Source organism: Eubalaena glacialis, chromosome 2, assembly GCF_028564815.1.
Source record: "Eubalaena glacialis isolate mEubGla1 chromosome 2, mEubGla1.1.hap2.+ XY, whole genome shotgun sequence".
NCBI classification, from domain to species: Eukaryota; Metazoa; Chordata; class Mammalia; order Artiodactyla; family Balaenidae; genus Eubalaena; species Eubalaena glacialis.
This window is the reverse complement of record NC_083717.1, coordinates 121186087-121206821: the sequence shown is the minus strand read 5'-3', so window position 1 is coordinate 121206821 and position 20735 is coordinate 121186087. Positions and strand designations below refer to the sequence as shown.

At 43.2% G+C, this 20735-nt stretch overlaps 1 protein-coding gene across 1 annotated transcript in view; it reads right to left on the bottom strand.

Annotated features, from left to right (window-relative positions):
- Positions 1-4119: 4119 nt before the first annotated feature.
- LOC133084680 (dehydrogenase/reductase SDR family member 2, mitochondrial-like) overlaps positions 4120-20735 on the bottom strand; it is a 78420-nt gene continuing 61804 nt past the window's right edge. The window contains exons 5-7 of the mRNA XM_061181468.1: positions 5710-5811; positions 4496-4566; positions 4120-4177 (exon numbers count right to left, since the gene is read on the bottom strand). Of these exons, the coding sequence (XP_061037451.1) occupies positions 4120-4177; positions 4496-4566; positions 5710-5811 (231 nt within the window). The remainder of the gene's footprint in view (positions 4178-4495; positions 4567-5709; positions 5812-20735) is intronic.

The following is a 20735-nucleotide window of genomic DNA, read 5'->3' as shown; positions in this document are numbered from 1 at the left end:
GAGAGGAAATGGGAGGGTCAGCACCACACCGGTCCCTGTTATATTCATGCAGAGGCTTCAGTCCCCATGGTTATTGCAACTACTAACAAGTTTTCAGAGGACCTTGCAGACCTGTCTCTCTCTCCATTACAGTGTATGCATTCTTGATTTTTTAAACCTTAATGGCCACCTGTGTACCGATGGCACATCAACATTCGAGACCTAAGGCACAGCGTGATACCATGGCCACCACATTAGTAGTTGTTTCATGTTTGTTTAGCTGAATGAATGGAGAAGGGTAAGGACGTCTGAGTAGCCGTCTCTGAATCAGATTTGAAGAAAAGCCAGATTCAGAGGTCAGACTGAGCCAAAGGTAAGAAGAGATCACCACTTCTGCCTGCACATGGAAATGGCTCCAGAAATCCTAATCCTCTGGAATTCTGCTGTGGCACAGAGAGGCCAGAGTATATGAAGAACTGTGGTCAGTGGCAGACACAGAGAATTCTGGTTTAAAGGTAGTAACTCTTACCTCCCTGGCCTTGCACGCAGGCCTGGTTATGATTCCCTGTGCTTGAGCCAACCTTGGGTTAATTCTCTTAGTCCTCAACATCCTTTTTGATTTGGTTTGCCCTTGTGTGTGTTGGCCTGGACTTGCTCCTCTGGATTGACTGATACAGAAGATCCTTGCTGGTCCTTGTCCTCAGAGTGAGGGTGGGTCCCTGAAGCCTGAGCTAGGCTGGGCCTGGCCAATGTGAACCTGGCTCTGGCAGGTGCTGAGTTGTAAACCTATTTGTGGCTGCCTGAATTATCAACACATTTGATCTGCCTGCTCTTCTTCTGTACTAGGATATTACTATTACTAGCAATAAGGAGCTTTACCAATAAATGTAAAGGGCCAGGATTTAATGGTGTCCTGCTTACCTCTCTGTGGTGTGGGCTTTGGTCCTGTGTATTTTCACATGCTTTATTGAGGTATAATTGACAAATATAACTGTATATATTTAAAGTATAAACATGACTTGATATACATATACATTGTGAAGTGATTACCACTGTAGAGTTAATTAACACATCATCACCTCACATGACTGCATCTTGGAGGATAACCTCTGAGTACTTGGAATATTCTTCCTGATAAGAGTGTTTTTGCATGCCTGAGGTTTTGGATACACTGTGTTAGTTTGACCTCTGGTGGGTTGGAGGCTGGGTAGCTAAGATCAGTCATGTGAGTGTTTTATGACTGACTCCCAATAAAAACTCTGGACACCAAGGCTTGGGTGAGTTTCCCTAGTTGACAACACTTTGCACATATTCAATATTGATGCTGGAATTAAGCATGACCCCATACGACTGCACTGAGAGGGGACACCTTGAAGCTTGTACCTGGTTGCTCTTGGACTTCATCTCATGTGCTCGGGCTTCAGTAGTTGTGGCACGTGGGCTCAGTAGTTGTGGCTCATGGGCTTTAGAGCGCAGGCTCAGTAGTTGTGGTGCACAGGCTTAGTTGCTCCGTGGCATGTGGGATCTTCCCAGAAAAGGGATTGAACCCGTGTCCCCTGCATTGGCAGGTGGATTCTTAACCACTGAGCCACCAGGGAAGTCCCTAAATTAAATTTTTGACTTTTTTTTTTTATTGCTTGCTTGTTTGTGTGTATGAGGTGTGTGTGTGTGTGTGTGTGTGTGTGTGTGTGTGTGTGTTGAGTCATCTCAGTAGCAGGAAGTTAAATTAAAAATCTGCATGAGGGCATAACTTGGGGTCCAAATCCTTAGCCATGTTTTTCTTTTCCCCTCCATTGGTTTCTAACTTTGCAAAAGCTAATTTTCCTTGCAGTCTTCCAGGGGTCTATTTCTAGTTCATCTTTTAATTGAGGGGTAGTTATTTGGGGTCCCAGCTTCATGACTGGAGTGTCCCCTACTGGACTTTCTTCCTTGGGCAGACCTTTTTTTTGTCTCCTATATCCTGGGAGGCCATGGAAACAGAAGCTAAAGGGTTTGGCATTTGTCAATGAGGATTTGGAAAATACCCACAAGGCAAAAGCTGACTGCAGGGCTCAGCTTACTTCTCAAGGCTCCTATTTTCACTTAGTTTTTTGGTTTAAGACTGTTTAACTTTCTTGCTTGGGTGTAAGGTGATACATTAAAACTTTTTTATCTTTGATTTTTAAATTATTTACCTCTGCTACATTGTGTCCTTGTGGTTTCTTCCTCTTTCTGGCTGTTTATACTGACTCCCATAACCAAGGTCCTTTTTCTCTTCATACTTAAAATTTAGAAGGATGGATGAAATATGCTCAAGGTTATTAAAATACATGATCACATGACTTCTTGCTAAAAAAAGTCAGAGCCTCCTCCCTGCCTACTGCATAATATCTAGACACCCAGTATTAATACTTTCCTTGTTTCATGCTGTCTGACCACTTCTTTTTATTTCCCAGTGGTTTTTCAGGTTGCTCTTTGAACCTTCTCTAAGCTTCCCATTATTTTTTCAATTGTTTCCATTTATTCTTAACTACTTGTCAAAATCCTAACTACCCTTCACAACCCAATTTAAATAGAGCTTCCTTCATGAACTCCTGCCTTGTCCACAAGGCTGGAGAAAGTAATCTTTTCCTTGCTCAGATCCTGTAACTAGTAAGAATAGTAGTGATAATAATATTAATAATGTTTATTATAAATATTAAGACCAATTTAATTATTATTAAATTATATTTATAGTACTTATAATCTATACTGTAATTAATATTCATTTGAAAATCATGTTTATTATTTATTATAGAAAATATACATAACTATACATAGTCTCTACTATGTATACTTTGCTTGGTAATTGACATTTTATCATGTCAATTCATCTTCACAACTAAGTATCATTATTTCCACTTAATGGATAAGGAAATGAAGGCCCAGAGAGTTTAATCACCAAGAATGTGTAGCTAGTGATGGAGCGGGGATCTGATTAGGTCTCTCTGATACCAAAGACCATGCTGTCTTCAACACACTAGTAGTTTTTAACCAATTTCGCGAAGGCAGTTCTGCAGAGGTGCTCAGGACTGCCAACAACCAACAGGGGATTAGGCAGAGGCCAAATGGGTAGGCACCAGGCCTCTGATCCATTACAACCTGGGCATCTCTGCTTTCGTCTGTTTTAGAGATTGGGTTCTTGTGGAGGGTATTCTTTGATAAGAGGGTTCTGTTGTGAAAAACAGTTTGAAAACCATTGTATTGGGTTAAATCACATACATTACTGGTATCTGGCCATTTTTGTATGTAAAAATGGCATTTAAAAAATATGACTCAATCTAATACCACAGCCATCACGCCTGTGTTAGGCCTGGGAGAGGCCCTGGAAGTCATGACTCGTTAGAAGTCCTGGTTGTATATCACAGGTGGCCACACAGGTCCAGAGGAGACACCTAGCCTATACCAGGCACTCAGAATGTACTTGCTGAGTTCAGTGGCTGCTCCAGAATTTCAATATGGGAGAAGCTGAAGGGAAGCAATCCAGATGGAAGAGGGGTCTTAAGGCTACATCTACAAAGCACTGTACTGAGACTGAAAAAACCTCAATTGACCATTTTAAAGAGGGAGTGAGGGCAAAGCTGAAGGAGATAACCGGGCAGCTCTGACCTTCAGAGGAGACATGGCTTAGCAGGGAGAGAGGCCCGAGGAGCTGGGATATGCCCAGAGGGGTCTATTTTGGAACAGAAATGAGACTGGCCCAACTTGGAGGACTGATTTTTGGGTGAATAGAGCACTTTGAGGAAAAGCTGTATTCCTAGGGTGGTCAGACAATGGAAAGCTTCTAATGATTGGGCTGGCAATTCAATGAGGGAAAAATGCTCCCTGGAGCACAGCCAGATTGCTCCTGCCCCAGGAAAAATGCTGGGTTCCTGGAGAAAAACTGGGAAGACCCCACTCCCTGAGACCAGTGGGAAATCAGAGCAAGAGAGACAGCCCAAGCCCGTCCCACAGGAGAGGAGGAGCTGGGCAGGCTTTGGCATCTACCACAGGCTGTGGGAGACAGGGAAGCAGGAATTGCCCTGCAGGGGCTGGGGAAGCGGGGGAGGGGAGGGCGAATGTCAGAGCTGGGAAGAGGGAGGGACCAGACTTGAGAGGGACTGAGAAACATGACTGCTCTTGTTACGGGCTCTGGGGTGTCTCAGGGTCACCATCCTCAGGGCTCTCGTGCCCTGAGTGGCTGCGGCCCAAGAGAGACCACTTACAGTTCCCCGATTCCGGACTCTGGGCCCTTCTGTCTGTGGATCCCTGTTCTGATTCCAGATTCCCTGGGCCTCTAGATTTGAGAGACTGATACTAGCAGATGGAACTCTCTTTTGTTTGCTTAGCTGCCCCAGGGTCTGAAAGTCACACTCTCACTTTTCTTGTTTTACTTGCTCAGCCATGCCTGCTTCCCAGTGGGAAGGTCTAACTCAACAACTGGCCCCTCTCACTCGAGCTCGCCTGCTCTGTATTTGACACCAAATGACTCCCTCCCTACCCGCTTCCCTGCCCTCACCCCCTGTTCTGCATGTGGGGCAGCAGCTGGCTCCACAGCAGGGTGGAGGACTTCACATTCACGTCCAGGATCTGAAATCAGAGCAAATGAAGAGTGGGGGAGGGGAGACAGTCAGTCTCATGTTTTCACCGTGTTAGCAGATATTATCACATTAGAAAGTGGGTGTGATGGCCTCTGACATGAGAAGTGGAGAGAATCCTGGCTTTCTCTGACATGCGTGGCGGGGAGGCACCCTGAAGATGCAGGAATATGGGGATCGGGTTGAGGACTCTGCAGACAGAAGACCCCAGAGCCTGCAGGATGTCTCCCCATGTCTCCAAGGGCACCAGTCAGAAAAGAATGTTTCATGTGGGGCTGAGGAGGCATCAATCAGTGTGGGGAAGGCAGGCGTTATGGGCTGAATTATATACTCCCCAAATGTATACGTTGAAGTCCTAACCCCCAGTACCTCAGAATGTGACCTTATTTGGAAATAGTGTCATTGCAGATGTAGTTCAGATGGAGTCATCCTGGAGTAGGATGGGCCCTAATCCAATATGAATGCTATCCTTATAAAAAGGGGAAACTTGGAGACACACACACGCAACACACACACACACACGGAGGACGGCATGTGAAGATGGAGGCAGAGATTGGGGTGACGCTTCTATAAGATGGGAACGCCAAAGATTGCCAGCAAACCACCAGAAGCTAGGGGAGAGGCAAGGAACAGAATCCCCCTCATAGCCCTCAGAAGGAATTGACCCTGCTGATGCCTTGATCTTGGACTTCTGACCTCCAGAACTGTGAGACAATAATTTCTGTTGTTCAAGCCACCTGGTTTGTGGATTTGTTACTGCAGTAACACAGCTGGATTTCAGGGTTAGAGCCTTGGGCATTAAGCATCCCTGACAAGGAAGGGAGTCATTCCCTTCTCTGTGCCCCACATTTATTGTGATTATTTGCTTCTATGTTGGACACTCCCTGCAGACTGGGAGCTCCTGGATGGTGGGGACCACAACTGCAATGTAGATATTCTTACCTCCAACTCACAGATGGGGGACTGAGGCTCAAGGTGCAGGCATCTGGCCTTGCTCTCTGCGGGTGAGTCTGTGAGCGGAGGGTGGACGTATGGGAGCTGAAGACCAGCTCTGGGCATGGAAGCCGAGGTGGAGAGTCGCACAGAAGGTGAGGATGACGTCCAACCCGCCCCACCCGGCTTCCCCAGACCTCACTTTGTCCCAGACCTGCTCACTACTCCCCACGGTACTTTCCGTCAAAGGATTGATCCCTGGCACGCACACCAGGAAGTCAACACCCCTGCAGTGTTCCAGGACCTGTGGGGAGAAGGGGATATTAGAGGACAAGGGTCGGGGAGTGAAAGGAGGTTTCTGCTGCAGTGGGAGGTGATTCCTGTTTGCTCTCCCCGGGGCTGTGCCAGGTCAGACCCAGGAGAGGACCACACCAAATGAGGATGGAGAGCCATCTCTTTTAGGAACCAGGCACTGAGCTTCAGGACAAGAAGGGGTGGAGTTACACCCCAGGTACCCTTTCATGCCCTCCTCCTAGTCCCAGACACTCCTCATCGGCACTGCTTCCTGAAGTTTCACTGTCAGCTCTCCTTTTCCCCAAGAACGCTAGCTCTGACCGTACAATCAGGATTCCCTTCTCTACAATGTTCCGAACCCCTTCATATCCCTTCTCAGGGATCTTCCAGGAGGGACTGGCCAACCTCTCACACTGCAGCTGGTGGTTGTAACCAGGCTATTCTCCTCCACAAGCGTGCTGCCTACCCCACACCTCCCCAGATCCTGTCCATATGCACTCCTCCCCCCCGCACCCCCCCCCCCCCAGCATCTCCTCTTCCTGCCCAGATCTGTTGGAGACTGTGGGCCTCCTGGGCAGGGGCTGAATAACACATAGTTGACTTGATTCGTGTCATGGTGCCTCTTCCCTAGTACTGGTTATAAGCAGCAGCATCCCTGTGGCCCCGTCTGTACCTCTTTGAATGCCTCTCACCGTGGCTACCAGCCGCTCCCGGTCCTCGCCCTTCCCCACATGGCACATCGACGTGCCATCTCCCTGGTTGGGCTAGAACTGGGGTGGTCCGGGCATCACCCCAGGAAGCTCAGCCTAGAGCCTGCTCTTCTAGCCCTTCTAATGGTTTTCTGAACACAGACTTTCCCATAAGAAATCTTTTCTGTTTAAACTAACTGGAGTGGTTTCTGCTGCCTAGAATCAAATCCTGACATATGCACACATAGATTCAAAAATTATTTATTCATTGAGACCCCTAGGATAATAAATATTTACTTCACAGTCTTGCTGTGAAGGTGAGGACCAAGCAAGTTAAGGTGTGAAAGGGCTTTGTAAACTGTAAAGTGCCTAAAATATAAGCAGTTCTGTAGCTTCTTATAAGGGGTGATGTGTGTTTCATCATTCTATCCCTTCCCTTGAGAGACCTCTGGCCTCCAGCCTCTGGATACACCTCACCCCTGCTTGCAACGCCCTGCCTGGGCTGCTTTTTGTCCCCCAGCCTCTTCCAGACTTATCTTTATTTTCAGTGCATTAAAGGAATCCTTTCTGACCCCCCAAAGCTGACTTCTTGTCTCCTCCATGTGACCTAGTGACCCCTGTGCTTATTCCCCTTCTAGCATTTATCTCACTAACGCTAAGTGACTGTGTTGCATTTATCACTTTTAACAGGGTGCCCACCACCTAGTAATTGCTTAATAGACATTTGTTAAAGGAATGAAAAAAATGAATGAATTGAGATTTGGCTGCAGTGAAATAGTGATGTTTTAGGGGCCCCACTAGACCCGTGAGTTAAATTCCTTAGTCACACTTTTCCCCTCTGCTGTCCAGTTGTGTCAGTTCAGCTCTGGTCTGGAAACATTTACTTTCAAGCAGCCATTCTTGGTTTTTAAGTGCTCAGGCTTTGAATGGCATCAGGACTTGTGTACACAGTGAACTTGTGTTTCCCTGATGTTTAGGATTCTGACCCTCTGCTCAAATCTCCACAAATCTATAGCTATGAACTGATTTACATAAAACCAATTCCCTTATTTAAGCACTTAAACTTTAGTAAATCTTAGGCAAATGTCAAAGCAGATAATGCTTTCGAAGCAAATATACACCAATTCATAATCTTTTTTCTCAGAAACTTAGCTCCTATGGTTCTTATTCATTCATTATGGTTCCTTACCTCCCCTTCAGCCAAGGATTCAAAATAGAAGGGTTTCCTTGTCCTCCTACTTAACTTTTTGTCAGTGTCACTCCAGGCAGTTTATTCTTAAATCTCTGGGGCTTCATCTTGTCCAAGGACAGAATCACTTTCTCTCCTTTCCCCAAACCATTTCTCAGTCTTTTTGACAAGGAAGAATCTGCTTGGGGAAGCAAAAGGCTAAGCATTTCTTTTTATTTTCTCTCTCTCTGCTTCTCTGCTCCCATCACATCTTTATTTTGGAAAAAAGATACAGAATCTAGGAGTATACTAGTTTCTTCATTCTTTCAACAAACATTTAATGGGAACCTACTAGGTACTGGGCACACAGAATACAAAGATGACTCTATCATAGTTTTAGTTTTGGTACTCAAAGCTCTCATATTCTGAACTGGGCCTGCAGACAAAAAATGGTTATTATCCATTGTGTTAGGAGATAAATATGATTAACACAGTTTTATGGGGGCAAAAGGGAAGGAGGGGTGCCTCACCTAACCTTGGGGTTGGAGTGGTTAGATAAAATATCCTGGGGAAGACAATACCTGAGTGGACTCAGGAAAAGGAGCTTCTATTATTGTTATTATTATTATTTTTAACTTCTTTATTGGAGTAAAATTGCTTTACAATGTTGTGTTAGTTTAAGCTGTATAACAAAGTGAATCAGTTATATGTATACATATATCCCCATAACTCCTCCCTCTTTGTGTCTCCCTCCCACCCTCCCTATCCCACCCCTCTAGGTGGTCACAAAGCACCGAGCTGATCTCCCTGTGCTATGCGGCTGCTTCCCACTAGCTATCTATTTTACATTTGGTAGTGTATATATGTCAATTCTACTCTCTCACTTCGTCCCAGCTTACCCTTCCCCCTCCCCACGTCCTCAAGTCCATTCTCTATGTCTGCGTCTTTATTCCTGTCCCACCCCTAGGTTCATCAGAACCTTTTTTTTTTTTTTTTTTTTTTTAAACATCTTTATTGAAGTATAATTGCTTTACAATGGTGTGCTAGCTTCTGCTTTACAACAAAGTGAATCAGTTACACATATACATATGTTGCCATATCTCTTCCCTCTTGCATCTCCCTCCCTCCCACCCTCCCTATCCCACCCCTCTAGGTGGTCACAAAGCACCGAGCTGATCTCCCTGTGCTATGCGGCTGCTTCCCACTAGCTATCTATTTTACATTTGGTAGTGTATATATGTCAATTCTACTCTCTCACTTCGTCCCAGCTTACCCTTCCCCCTCCCCACGTCCTCAAGTCCATTCTCTATGTCTGCGTCTTTATTCCTGTCCCACCCCTAGGTTCATCAGAACCTTTTTTTTTTTTTTAAATAAATTTATTTTATTTATTTATTTTTGGCTGCGTTGGGTCTTTGTTGCTGCGCGCGGGCTTTTCTCTAGTTGTGGCGAGCGCGGGCTACTCTTCGTTGTGGTGCGCGGGCTTCTCATTGCCGTGGCTTCTCTTGTTGCGGAGCACGGGCTCTAGGCACGTGGGCTCAGTTGTGGCTCGCGGGCTGTAGAGTGCAGGCTCAGTAGTTGTGGCGCACTGGCTTAGTTGCTCCACAGCATGTGGGATCTTCCCGGACCAGGGCTCGAACCTGTGTCCCCTGCGTTGGCAGGCGGATTTTCAACCACTGTGCCACCAGGGAAGCCCAGAACCATTTTTTTAAGATTCATGCTTTTTTAAAAAAAAGGTAAATGTTCACTGTAAATTCTTTTTAAAAATGTTTGGGAAAATTCATGAGAAAATTCAGGGAAAAGTTGTGAAAGGCTTCAAAGTGGATCCGACTATGAAATGGGTTGGGTGTCTTCAATGGAAGACCAGGCTTTGCCTAGCACACTCTTCCAGGTGATCGGATCCTGTGGGGTCACTACACCTTTCATTGCCTTTGAGCTATTTACAACTCCATGAGTTATAGATAACTGATAGCAATGCAAATGATTCCCATCCATAGATGCAAATAAATGGTATCTGGAGCAGAGTCAGTTGGTTTCCCTCCCCCACTGTGGAAGAAATCAGCTTTGCATCTATTAAGCAAATTTATGTTAGTCTTCCTTATGGTCTCTCTCTATGTGTGGTTCTTTGAATTAACTTTTGAATCATTTATAATATCTTAGTGGTTCCCTTCATGAATTATTGAGTTAAATAAAAATTTTGGTACTTGTTCACATTATATTTGTATGACAGTCATGACTTTACCTTTTAAAAAATTATCCTTCAACAGAAGAAAGGAAAAATTTGATGTCAAGTTAAATATTGTTTTTTTTAAAAACAATTCCCCTAGTTACCTCTCTACATATCCATTCTCATGTAATATCCATGTATTCAATTTTGCAGAAAGGGATCACAGTTCTCATGGCTTTTCTTTGTTCCTTTCTCCATCCCTCCCTCCCTCTTCCTTCCTTTCTTTCCATCCTTCCTTCCTTTCTTCTCTCTCTCTCTTCCTTCTGTCCCTCTCTCTCTTTCTTTCTTTTCTTCTTTCTCTTCCTTCCTTCCTTCCTTTCTCCCTCTTTCTCTCTCCTTCTTTCTTTCTTCCTTTCTTTCCTTAGCTGATTCTTCTTTCTTTTTATTTTATTTTATTTTTATTTATTTATTTTTGGCTGCGTTGGGTCTTCGTTGCTTCGTGCAGGCTTTCTCTAGTTGCGGCGAGCGGGGGCTACTCTTTGTTGCGGTGCGCGGGCTTCTCATTGCGGTGGCTTCTCTTGTTGAGGAGCACGGGCTCTAGGCACACGGGCTTCAGTAGTTGCAGCATGCGTGCTCAGTAGTTGTGGCTCGTGGGCTCTAGAGCGCAGGCTCAGTAGTTGTGGTACACGGGCTTAGTTGCTCTGTGGCATGTGGGATCTCCCTGGACCAGGGCTCGAACCCTGGTGTCCCCTGCATTGGCAGGCGGATTCTTAACCACTGCGCCACCAGGGAAGCCCTCCTTAGCTGATTCTTAAACTAAGAATGAAATAACAGAGTTTGGGAATACAGGAGGGCACACCAAGCAAGGAAGGTAGCATGAATCAAGGCAAGGAGAGAAAAGCACAGTGGGAGAAACTACAACAAGTTTGGTATTCCTGGAACATCCAGTGTGAAGTGGGGATAGGCTGGAGATAAGGCTAGAGAATTAGTCAAGGGACAAATGGTGGCAGTTATTGAATGCTGAGACGGAGAACCTGGGCTTTATCTAGAGGGCAGAGGGAGACACTGAAATTTAATAAGAAAGGTGAAAGGGTCAGATATTGACATGGTTAGATTTTTGCCTTATAGAGACAACTTCTGTGTGTGTGTGTGTGTGTGTGTGTGCGTGCGTGCGTGCATGCGTGCACACGCACGTGCGTGGGCTTATGCACAATTAAACTTTCCATCTTTTTTTGCAGAGGTGAGAGGTAGGAGGAAAACCAGGCATTTGGCATCCTCAAAGTCAAGTGAAGATAGCATCTATGGAGAAGAGTTGTCAGCTGTATCAGATGCTGCTGATAGCTGAAGTAAAAGGAGGACTGAGTACTGACCACTGGATTTTGCAATGTGGAATTTACTGGTGACCTTGACAAGAAACGTTTCAAAACATGATTGGAGTGGGTTTAATAGAGAAGGGGAAGATAAAAATAAGAGACTGTAGGTATAGATAACCCTTTCAGGTAGTTTTGTTGTTTAAAAAAAAAAAAAAGGCAGAGAAGTAGGGCAATTGCCAGATGGAGAAGATGATTAAGAGGAGAGAAAAATCAACACATCCATAAACTGATGTGGATGATCTCAGTGACCCAGGATAGAGGGTAAGATTTTCAATGCAGGAGAGAGAGCAGATCACAGGAGGAATATCCTTGAATAGGCAGGAAAAGATGGGACCTAGAACACAAGGAGTGGGCTTTTAGCTAAGAGCACCTATAATTCATCCGGAGTAAGAGGAGAGAAGATAAATAGGAAGAAGTGTGCTGGGGGCTTGTGGAAGGTCTCTCCCATTGCCTAATTTTCTCACAGAAAAATGAAGTGAGGTCTTCATCTGAGAGTGAAGTGCTGGAGGTTTGAGGAGAAGAGAGAGAATGAAACAGTTGTCAAGAGAGTGAGAGAGTAATGGAACTAGAGCATGATGATGGGCAGCATTAAGGGCTCGCTTAAGATTGGTTAGTGATAGTGGCACTGGATTATGTATTTTATGATGCAACTTGATAAAATAAGCTTTAACTTATTCTAACTTATTTAACTTTCTGATAAATTCATATTGACTCTGAAGAAGACATTTGAAATTTTTATTCATGGCTTTTATTTAATATATCTTGAAATTTTGCTAGTATTGGAAAACAGTCTAAGGAGACAAGTGTCACTAAACAGTTCAGCTTCATTCGTCCAAAGGTGATTTTCTTCCTAGCTAATGACACAATCTAGGGATTGAGTGTTGAGAAGAGCTGAAAAGAATTTTTTTTTTGGCTGCGACGGGTCTTAGAGGCGGCGCCCAGGCTCTTCATTGTGACGCAAGGGCTTCTCTCTAGCTGTGGCGTGAGGGTTTTCTGTCTCTAGTTGATGTGCGCAGGCTCCAGGGCTCGTGGGCTCTGTAGTTGTGGTGCGTGGGCTCCAGAGCGCGTGGGCTCTGTAGCTTGCGGCACACGGGCTCTCTCATTGAGGCGCGGGAGCTCAGTAGTTGTGGCACAGGGGCTTAACTGCCCCGCGGCATGTGGGATCTTAGACCCCAACCAGGGATCAAACCCGCATCCCCTGCTTTGGAAGGCGGATTCTTTACTAATGGACCACCAGGGAAGTCCCTGAAAAGACTGTTTATTTTTAAATACTTGGAAACGCTAGTTTCAGCATTTACTATTTTGTAACAATGCTATTTTTGCTTTTCTCCAGTAGAACTCTCCCCCATATGTGTTCCTTGATAAGAACTGAGGTGTGGAAAGGTCCTTAAATGAAAATTGTCCACACACGCACTGCCCCTGACAATACATCTGAATTCAGAACATCCCAACACAGGCTAAAACACTTAATTTCTAATATACCAGGCTACACTCTTAACAAAATTAAGTATCAACAAGAGAAAGATAAGAAGCCCTAAGGCATTTAAATATTAAATGAAGCATCCCAGAAACCAATATTTAGAATAGTCTTCGTTGGCAACTGGGAGGTTTTCTCGTTCTGAACCAAGACATCATAGTAGAATAATATAACTTTCTTCCCTTTTTGAGCTTGGCTAATGGTAAGGGGAGGTAGGAAAGGAAATTTTACATAACCTTGAACATAGGTGCTTTCTCAGGCAGATCATTTTTAGAAAGGACCACATCTAGAAGTTGAAGATCTGGAAGTTGATTTCTTTTTTAAAAAACAAATTTATTGAAGTCTATTTTACTATAAAAATTAAGTATCCAATTGAATCATTCTCAGTAACTTTGCCAAGTGGTGCAGCAATCTCACTAAGACATTCTTAGAACATTTTCATCACTCCAATAAGATTCTACAAGCCCTTTACAGGTAATTCCATTCTTAGCCCCAGCACCAGGCAACCACTGATCTACTTTCTGCCTCTATATATTTTATAAATTTGCCTTTTCTGAAGCTTTCATATAAATGAGAAAATTGATTTCTTAAAAGATATGTATGCCTACTTGGAAAGTCTTTACATATGTATTGTTCTACAGCATTCTCTTGCCAAAAGGATGGGACACTTGTCTCAGGCATATGGGGTTTTGGGAAGAATATATATCTGTATAAAATATTCTATATATACTTTAAAAAATTTATTTATTTATTTATTTATTTATTTATTTGGCTGGGCTGGGTCTTAGTTGTGGCACATGGGATCTTTAGTTGTGGCATGTGGACTCTTAGTTACAGCATGTGGGATCTAGTTCCCTGACCAGGGATGGAACCTGGGGCCCCTGCATTGGGAGCATGAATTCTTAACCACTGGACCACCAGGGAAGTCCCTATATATACTTTTCTTACCTTGGTGGTGAGTCCCAGGTGCTTTGCTCAATGCCTGGAGAGAATCCGAGTGACAGTAGTAGCCCTCAGTGTTGTGCAGGTCCTCGGGTGTCTGGGCTGCTGCCACTCCTCTCCATGCTTTAGGTCAGGCCATCCCTTTCTCCTCCTCCCAGGACACACCCACGAGATCTCCATGCCCTCTTTCCAGCCTTCACTTTTTTGAGTCATCAGAGCCCCAAACTAGGACGGAGGTTCCTATTGAAAGACACCAGATCATGTTCTGTCCATCATGTAGGGCCTCTAGAACACCTTCCCTTAACATCACAGCAAACAGTGACCTCTGTGACTTTCTATAGCACTGTACTCATCCGCTTCCAGGACCCCTGTTTCTTTTCTTGTGTTTTATGTTAACCACTATTCATTCAGTTGTCCAAGTCAGAAACTTCAGAGTCAGCCATGATTCTTCCTCTCACTTCTTCCACATCCAACTGTCACCAAATCCTGCCAATATTATATCTGCTCTACTTAAGTCAATCTTCTCCCCATCCCACTGTTGCTATATTTTATTGCGGTGATCATGTATCTGGCCTGGAGTGTAGCTGTAACTCTTTTCTGCTGTTACTTCCAAACTAACCTGGGGTGATCTTTCCAAGGTGAAAATCTGATGAAGTCCATTTCGTTGCTAAAATTCAACAATGGCTGTCCATTGACTTTTATGATAAAGTTTAAATTCTTAGCTTCTTGTACTAGGATTTTGTTGATTTGTCCCTGACCTCTCTCCCTAGCTTCCTTTCCCTTTGCTTTCACAAGCTCCTTTTACTAGAAACATAACAATTTCCCTGTATTTCTATGCTTGTACCCTCATCATCTGGATTGTTCCTACTCTTTCCTCAAGACTCAGCACAGGCATCATCTCCTCTGGAGGCAGTCACGTCTGCAGAGAAGCTTTCTTGGATACACCTATTTGGTCTTTCCAACCAAACTCTATGTCTCAGCCCTGTGCCTCCTCCCACCCCCAACGAGGCTGATAGTACCTTAAGGGCAGAGTCAATGTTTTATACTTCTCCAGAGTCAGGTTTGCATTTATTGTTTGGAGTTCTTTTTTTAAAAATGACGTCTCTCTTCTCTGTCGATGCCTCGAGCCTCTTATGACACCACGAGGCTTGTGTGTTGTGACGCAGAGAGTCAAAGCCTGAGATTCAGCTGGAGAAAGTGGGCGTGTGGCAAAGCTGATATTGTTTTCTGTTACAATCAGCCTCTTTCTTCCTAAGGAGTGTCCAACAGCACTTTTTTTTTTTTTTTTGAGTGTTTACTGTGTATCAAACTCAGGTTCATTAGGTGTTTTCATCTTTATAAAAACCCACTGAGGTATTGATAGGTGATACTATCCCCATTTACACACAGGGAAACTGGGTCATAGAGAAGTTAAATAACTTGCCCAACCACATGTAATCACTGTTCATCAGCTGTGGGATTTGTCTCCAAGGCCCATGCCCTTAACCTCTAAGATATCTATTTATATATATCTATGTGTGTGTGTGTTTTATGGGTCCAATAATGAAATGGATCAAATGTTGTGAGCTTAAACTCAAACAGTTTTGCATCCTGACCCAACACATCTTTGGACGTAAGAGAGTGTCTAAATGTGGGCTGAAGATGAGAACCAAGGTAACTATGGAGCCTCTTTCCCTGTCCTGCCTTCATGTGGGCTCAGCCTGAGCTTCCCCTTAAGGGTTTGCTTGCCTACCCTTTTCCTAATTCCTTGATATAGGAATTATACCTGGAATAATTCTGTTCTTTTTCAAATACCGCATGTCTAAGTCTTGTAGCAAGATACAGGATTTCACAGCCAGTTTTAGAGTCAGGCTTAAATATACAGAGACAATCCTATATTAGACAGTTTCTTGCCAAAGTATGCCTAGTATAGTTTGGCTTTCCTGCTATGAGTCCACATATGCTTTTATGTTGTTTTGTTTGTTTGTTTGTTGTTGTTTTGGGCCACGCAGAATGCGGGATCTTAGTTCCCTGACCAGGGATCAAACCCGTGTCCCTCTGCAGTGGAAGTGCGGAGCCCTAACCACTGGACCGCCAGGGAATTCCCCACGTATGCTGTTGAGAGGAAGATGATTTGCATCCTTGGCACCTTGACAGGTAACTGGCATTATAACCTACTCTTGCAAGTATTTGTTTTCTTTTTGATTATTTTATTCAGAACAAATAATAATACGACTCAGGTCATGAAGGTATAACTGTGTTCCTGCCCCGAGAAAGGACCAGTTTGTCCCATCTTCAGGCAGAGGACTCCTAGGAATATCATATAAAATCATATATAAATATATAATTATATCTATACATATACATGTACCTATATACATAATATATACATATATACACACACATGCATGCACTGTAATTTTTTATTTAGCAGCTCTCATCCCATTTGCTTCATTTAATGTTTTTATTTTTCTTATAATTGCTTTCTTTTCCATGGTTCTTGATGAGGCAATTTTGTTCCTTCTATTTGCTCTCTGCCTCCAAATTTACCTTTAGCTTCACCTCTATGTCTCTGAACATATAATCAGCCAGAAACTCATGTAACTATATAACTTGGTATGTTTATATAAATGTGTTTACATGCTATACACCACTTTGTAACTTTGCTTTTTTCATGTTATAAGGTGTCTTGGAAATCTTTTTGCATCAGCATTTAGTATATTTACCTCATTTAATAGCAATTCTGCCCTTTTTGGCTGAAGGAGCTCGTGAGAATATACAGAGACTAGCAGCCATGTTTCAATCCTGCAGTAAAGCTGACGTCCAAGTGGGTATTGGTGTTCAAGTTGGACAAAAATCATATTGTAATGGGACCTGGGCTTGGCTGTCAGTGAAGCTGTTCTTCAGAACTCTTAGCGATTAGAAAGTGAGCAAACAAGAGGGCACAGAAACCTGTCACACTGACACAGTGGCAGTAGGGTCTTAGGGAGGCCATTCTCAATCTTTCTACCTTCAAAGAATGCTTGAAATAATTTTCAAGGGAAGGTCTCAAGGAATTCTGGCATAAACACTGTTATATTTGAAGCAATGGTTCGTTACTATTATAGTAAATTACAGATATAATAATCCAATATTAATACTCAGTGTTCTTTTGAGTAGAGAACCATACTTTCTGTGGATCTGTTTACTATGGCCAATTTATTAGCCTACTCTTTTTGTGTGGTTTCCCCTCCCCACAAAGGATATTCACTCTATTGCACGTAAGTAGTGCACGCGAGGAGACTTCAGTTTTCCCTTGATTAAAAAAAAAATCCTACTTGATTTTTAAAAAAACTTAACTAAATAGGTCTAAAAGTTTTATCACACAATCATACGGTAAGAAATACTAATGAGGTATGGTACATGGTATTTAATATATGCAAGAGTAATTGTTTCTCCTATTTAAAGCTAAAAAGTTTTGTTTTGTTTTGTTTTTTGGCCAATATATCTTGAATAGAATCAGGTAGCTAAAGATTAAGTAACCTTACTTAAAATTAATCTCTTTCTTTCCTTTTCATAAATTTTAAAAACTTTTAAGGCAAACATAATACATTTCTGTTAAATAACTGGCTTAAGCCAAAGTGGGGATTCAGTTTTTGAAAGGTCAGCTTGATAGATTTAACTTAAACAAGGGTTGTAAATTTATTCTAATTAATGTTATTTATAATACAAAAACATTTGACAGTTTTGAATAGTAAAGCAATTAATCACAAGCCAAAGCAATATGAATAAAAATAGCCTAAGACACTATTTTATTAAGACTGAAAAAGAAATTTCTCACTAAGTGACATGGTCAGGCTAAAATAAAGGTCTAGCAATTACAAAGTTATTATGCACATATATAAGTTTCTTGATCTCTTCTGTAGGCCTATATATGCATATAAAATGTTATTTTTGAAGCTAAAAAGAAATAATAAAATCTGTGTTTTTCATTTAAAACCTGTGCTGGAAAATTTATGCTGGGACAGCAGACACCATGTCTACAACCTCTGGTCACCAAGGAGTTTGTCCAGGTTGGAAGAGGGCAAAACGAAGAAACTACTGAAACCAGAGGGCAATAGTGTGAAGGAGTTATCTCATTTTGTGAATCAATGTCATCAGCTTCCTCAAAAACCTTTACTAAAATGATTGTGAGAGTGACTAATTTAGGGGCAGTTTCCTTGCTTTTGAATATTGCAGCATGGAAGAACACATTGGGGTTGATGTAGGACCCACAGCTCACTACTAAACAAATACAGATATCTATGCATGATCCAGACACACGGGAGGTTATTCCTAAGCCTGGTGGACTGGATAAAAGCTGCTCTAACACTTGTTTACTCTGAAGAAGGGGGATTATTCTCTTCCTATAAATGCCTAGTGGAACTCCTCCTATGAAGGGGCTTATATACTTTGTATGCAAACCACGGTGGATTAGTTTTATGGTGACCATTATATTTATCTCAATTGACAAGATACTGTACCAGTTCGGACCACTGAGTCACATTGCTTCAGATCAAGGAACGCACTCATCCTCAGAGTAATTTTTTAAAAATTATTAATTAATTAATTAATTTTTGGCTGCGTTAGGTCTTCGTTGCTGCGTGCGGGCTTTCTCTAGTTGCGGTGAGCGGGGGCTACTCTTCGTTGCAGTGCGCCGGCTTCTCATTGCGTTGGCTTCTCTTGTTGCGGAGCACGGGCTCTAGGCGCGCGGGCTCAGTAGTTGTGGCGCACGGGCTTAGTTGCTCCGCGGCATGTGGGATCTTCTCGGACCAGGGCTCCAACCCGTGTCCCCTGCATTGGCAGGCGGATTCTTAACCACTGCACCACCAGGGAAGTCCCAGGGTAGTGGTTTGATAGAGAATTGGAACAGACAATTGAACATTGGTTGCCTAGAGTGAGAGGGAGATAAAGGCTTGGAAGGCTGGTTTGTCGCCATCGTGAGTGTGTGCTCCGACTAAACATGGGGTGGGTTAGGAGGGTCCCCACTAGACAGATTCCTCCACTGTTCTGGAGGATCTGGGGAGGCATGATGGTATGACTGTACAATGTTTCCCACGGGGGGGAGGATGCTGGTGTGATCATACGATTTTCCCCCATATCACCTCAACTTTTTTCTCTTTTCTACACATCAGCTTTCTTTTTTTCTACCCCATGCAGTGATCCCAGTAAGCTAACTTTCTTTTTTTTTTTTTAATTTTATTTATTTATTTATTTATTTATTTATTTCTGGCTGTGTTGGGTCTTCGCTTCTGTGCGTGGGCTTCCTCTAGTTGTGGCGAGGGGGGGCCACTCTTCATCGCGGTGCGCGGGCCTCTCACTGTCGCGGCCTCTCTTGTTGTGGGGCACAGGCTCCAGACGCGCAGGCTCAGCAGCTGTGGCTCACGGGCCCAGCCGCTCCGCGGCATGCGGGATCCTCCCAGACCAGGGCTCGAACCCGTGCCCCCTGCATTGGCAGGCGGACTCTCAACCACTGCACCACCAGGGAAGCCCTAAGCTAACTTTCATACTTGCCTACTCTCTTCCTCACTCTCAAGTCCAAGCAGCAGCAGAAACACTTTAAGATCTCCTTTTACAGCATGATTTTTCCAAAGATTCTATTTCCTTTTAAATCTTGTTAATTGAAGCCAGAGTATTTTTCCCAAGCACTTTCATTGGCTTGTTCAACTGGCTCATGTGATAAAAAGGATCTGCTAAGTAGGCGTGTTTTTGGAGCCATTCTTATCTTTAAAGCACTCAGCAGAATCTGGCCCACGACTTTTTGGAACATACTCCAGAAATTCACCTTTGAGCTCAAATACCCTGTTAGAAGTCTTCCTCTGCTGACCCCGGAAGTTTCACTGTGTAGCAGAGATTTTTACGTTTTCTTTGTCCAGGTTTCCCCACAGCTTTAAAAACAAACTTGAGTGACCTGGTCTTTGTTAATAAAGTTAACCATTTTTGTACCACCATCCAGAACTGTTTTTCATTTAATCTCCTAGACTTTTTGACGCCATCACCTCCCTGTGAAGAAAGCAGTGTGTTGTGATGACGTCAGGACTGTCTTATTTTACACAAGGGGCAAAGCCTTTCACAGAACCAACCGTTTATAGGGCACCATCAGTACAAATGCCAATATCCTCCAAGATAACCTTTCGTTTCTAGACACTAAACAAAACATGAAATATATCTTGGCCTTTGCTTGTTTCAGGTAACACTTTGCAGTAGAAATTTTTTCTTGAATTTTACCATTATTTACACGTTAATAAATGTTGCAGCATGACATTCATTAGTGAAATCTGTCGACTTACCAACCTGGATAGAGAAGAGGTTGTTTTCAGTTTATTACATAAAAACCTTTTTAACATCATGTGACAAGTCATAAATACATCAACACATCCTGCTACGGAAATTTTTCAGTGTCTTGTATTGCATCTGTCCAAGTATTTTACTCACTATAATTTTACATCCTGGAATTAGGAGATTTTCATCACCTCTGTAATTTTTCCTTTTTAGGCAGTAAGTTTGCTACTCCATCACTTGCTTCCTGAGCTTTTTCACTGACCTTTTTTGTAAACAAAAGTTTTTCTCTGTTTGCTTTGAGATTCCAGTAGCCATTAGAAATATTCAGCACTTTTCTGGGTCAAATGGCTGTGATTTATCGTTAAGTGGCTTTTCCATTTTGCTGGAGCCATTGCTGCATTTGTAAGTTGTTTGCCTCAAATGAAGTACAGTGCACTAGGACAACTTGGATTACCAGCATGTGTAAAAATCCATTGATGGGGGACTTCCCTGGTGATCCAGCAATTAAGACTCTGCGCTCCCAATGCAGGGGGCCCAGGTTTGATTCCTGATCGGGGAACTAAAATCCCCCATACAGCAACTAAGCCCGCACACTTCAACCACTGAGCCCGTGTCCTCTAGAGCCTGTATGCCGCAACCGGAGAAGCCCGAGCGCCACAACGAAGACCCGGTGCAGCCAAAAAAAAAAAAAAATCAATTGAGGGGTAGTTTTCATTGTAAAGAGGATTTTTTTATAGACCACTTTTTACAATGGTGCAGTGGAATGACTCAGAAGATTATAATTCTTCATCACTAATCTTATCAGAATTGTCCATAGGATGCGGCCTAGAATTCTCCTCTTC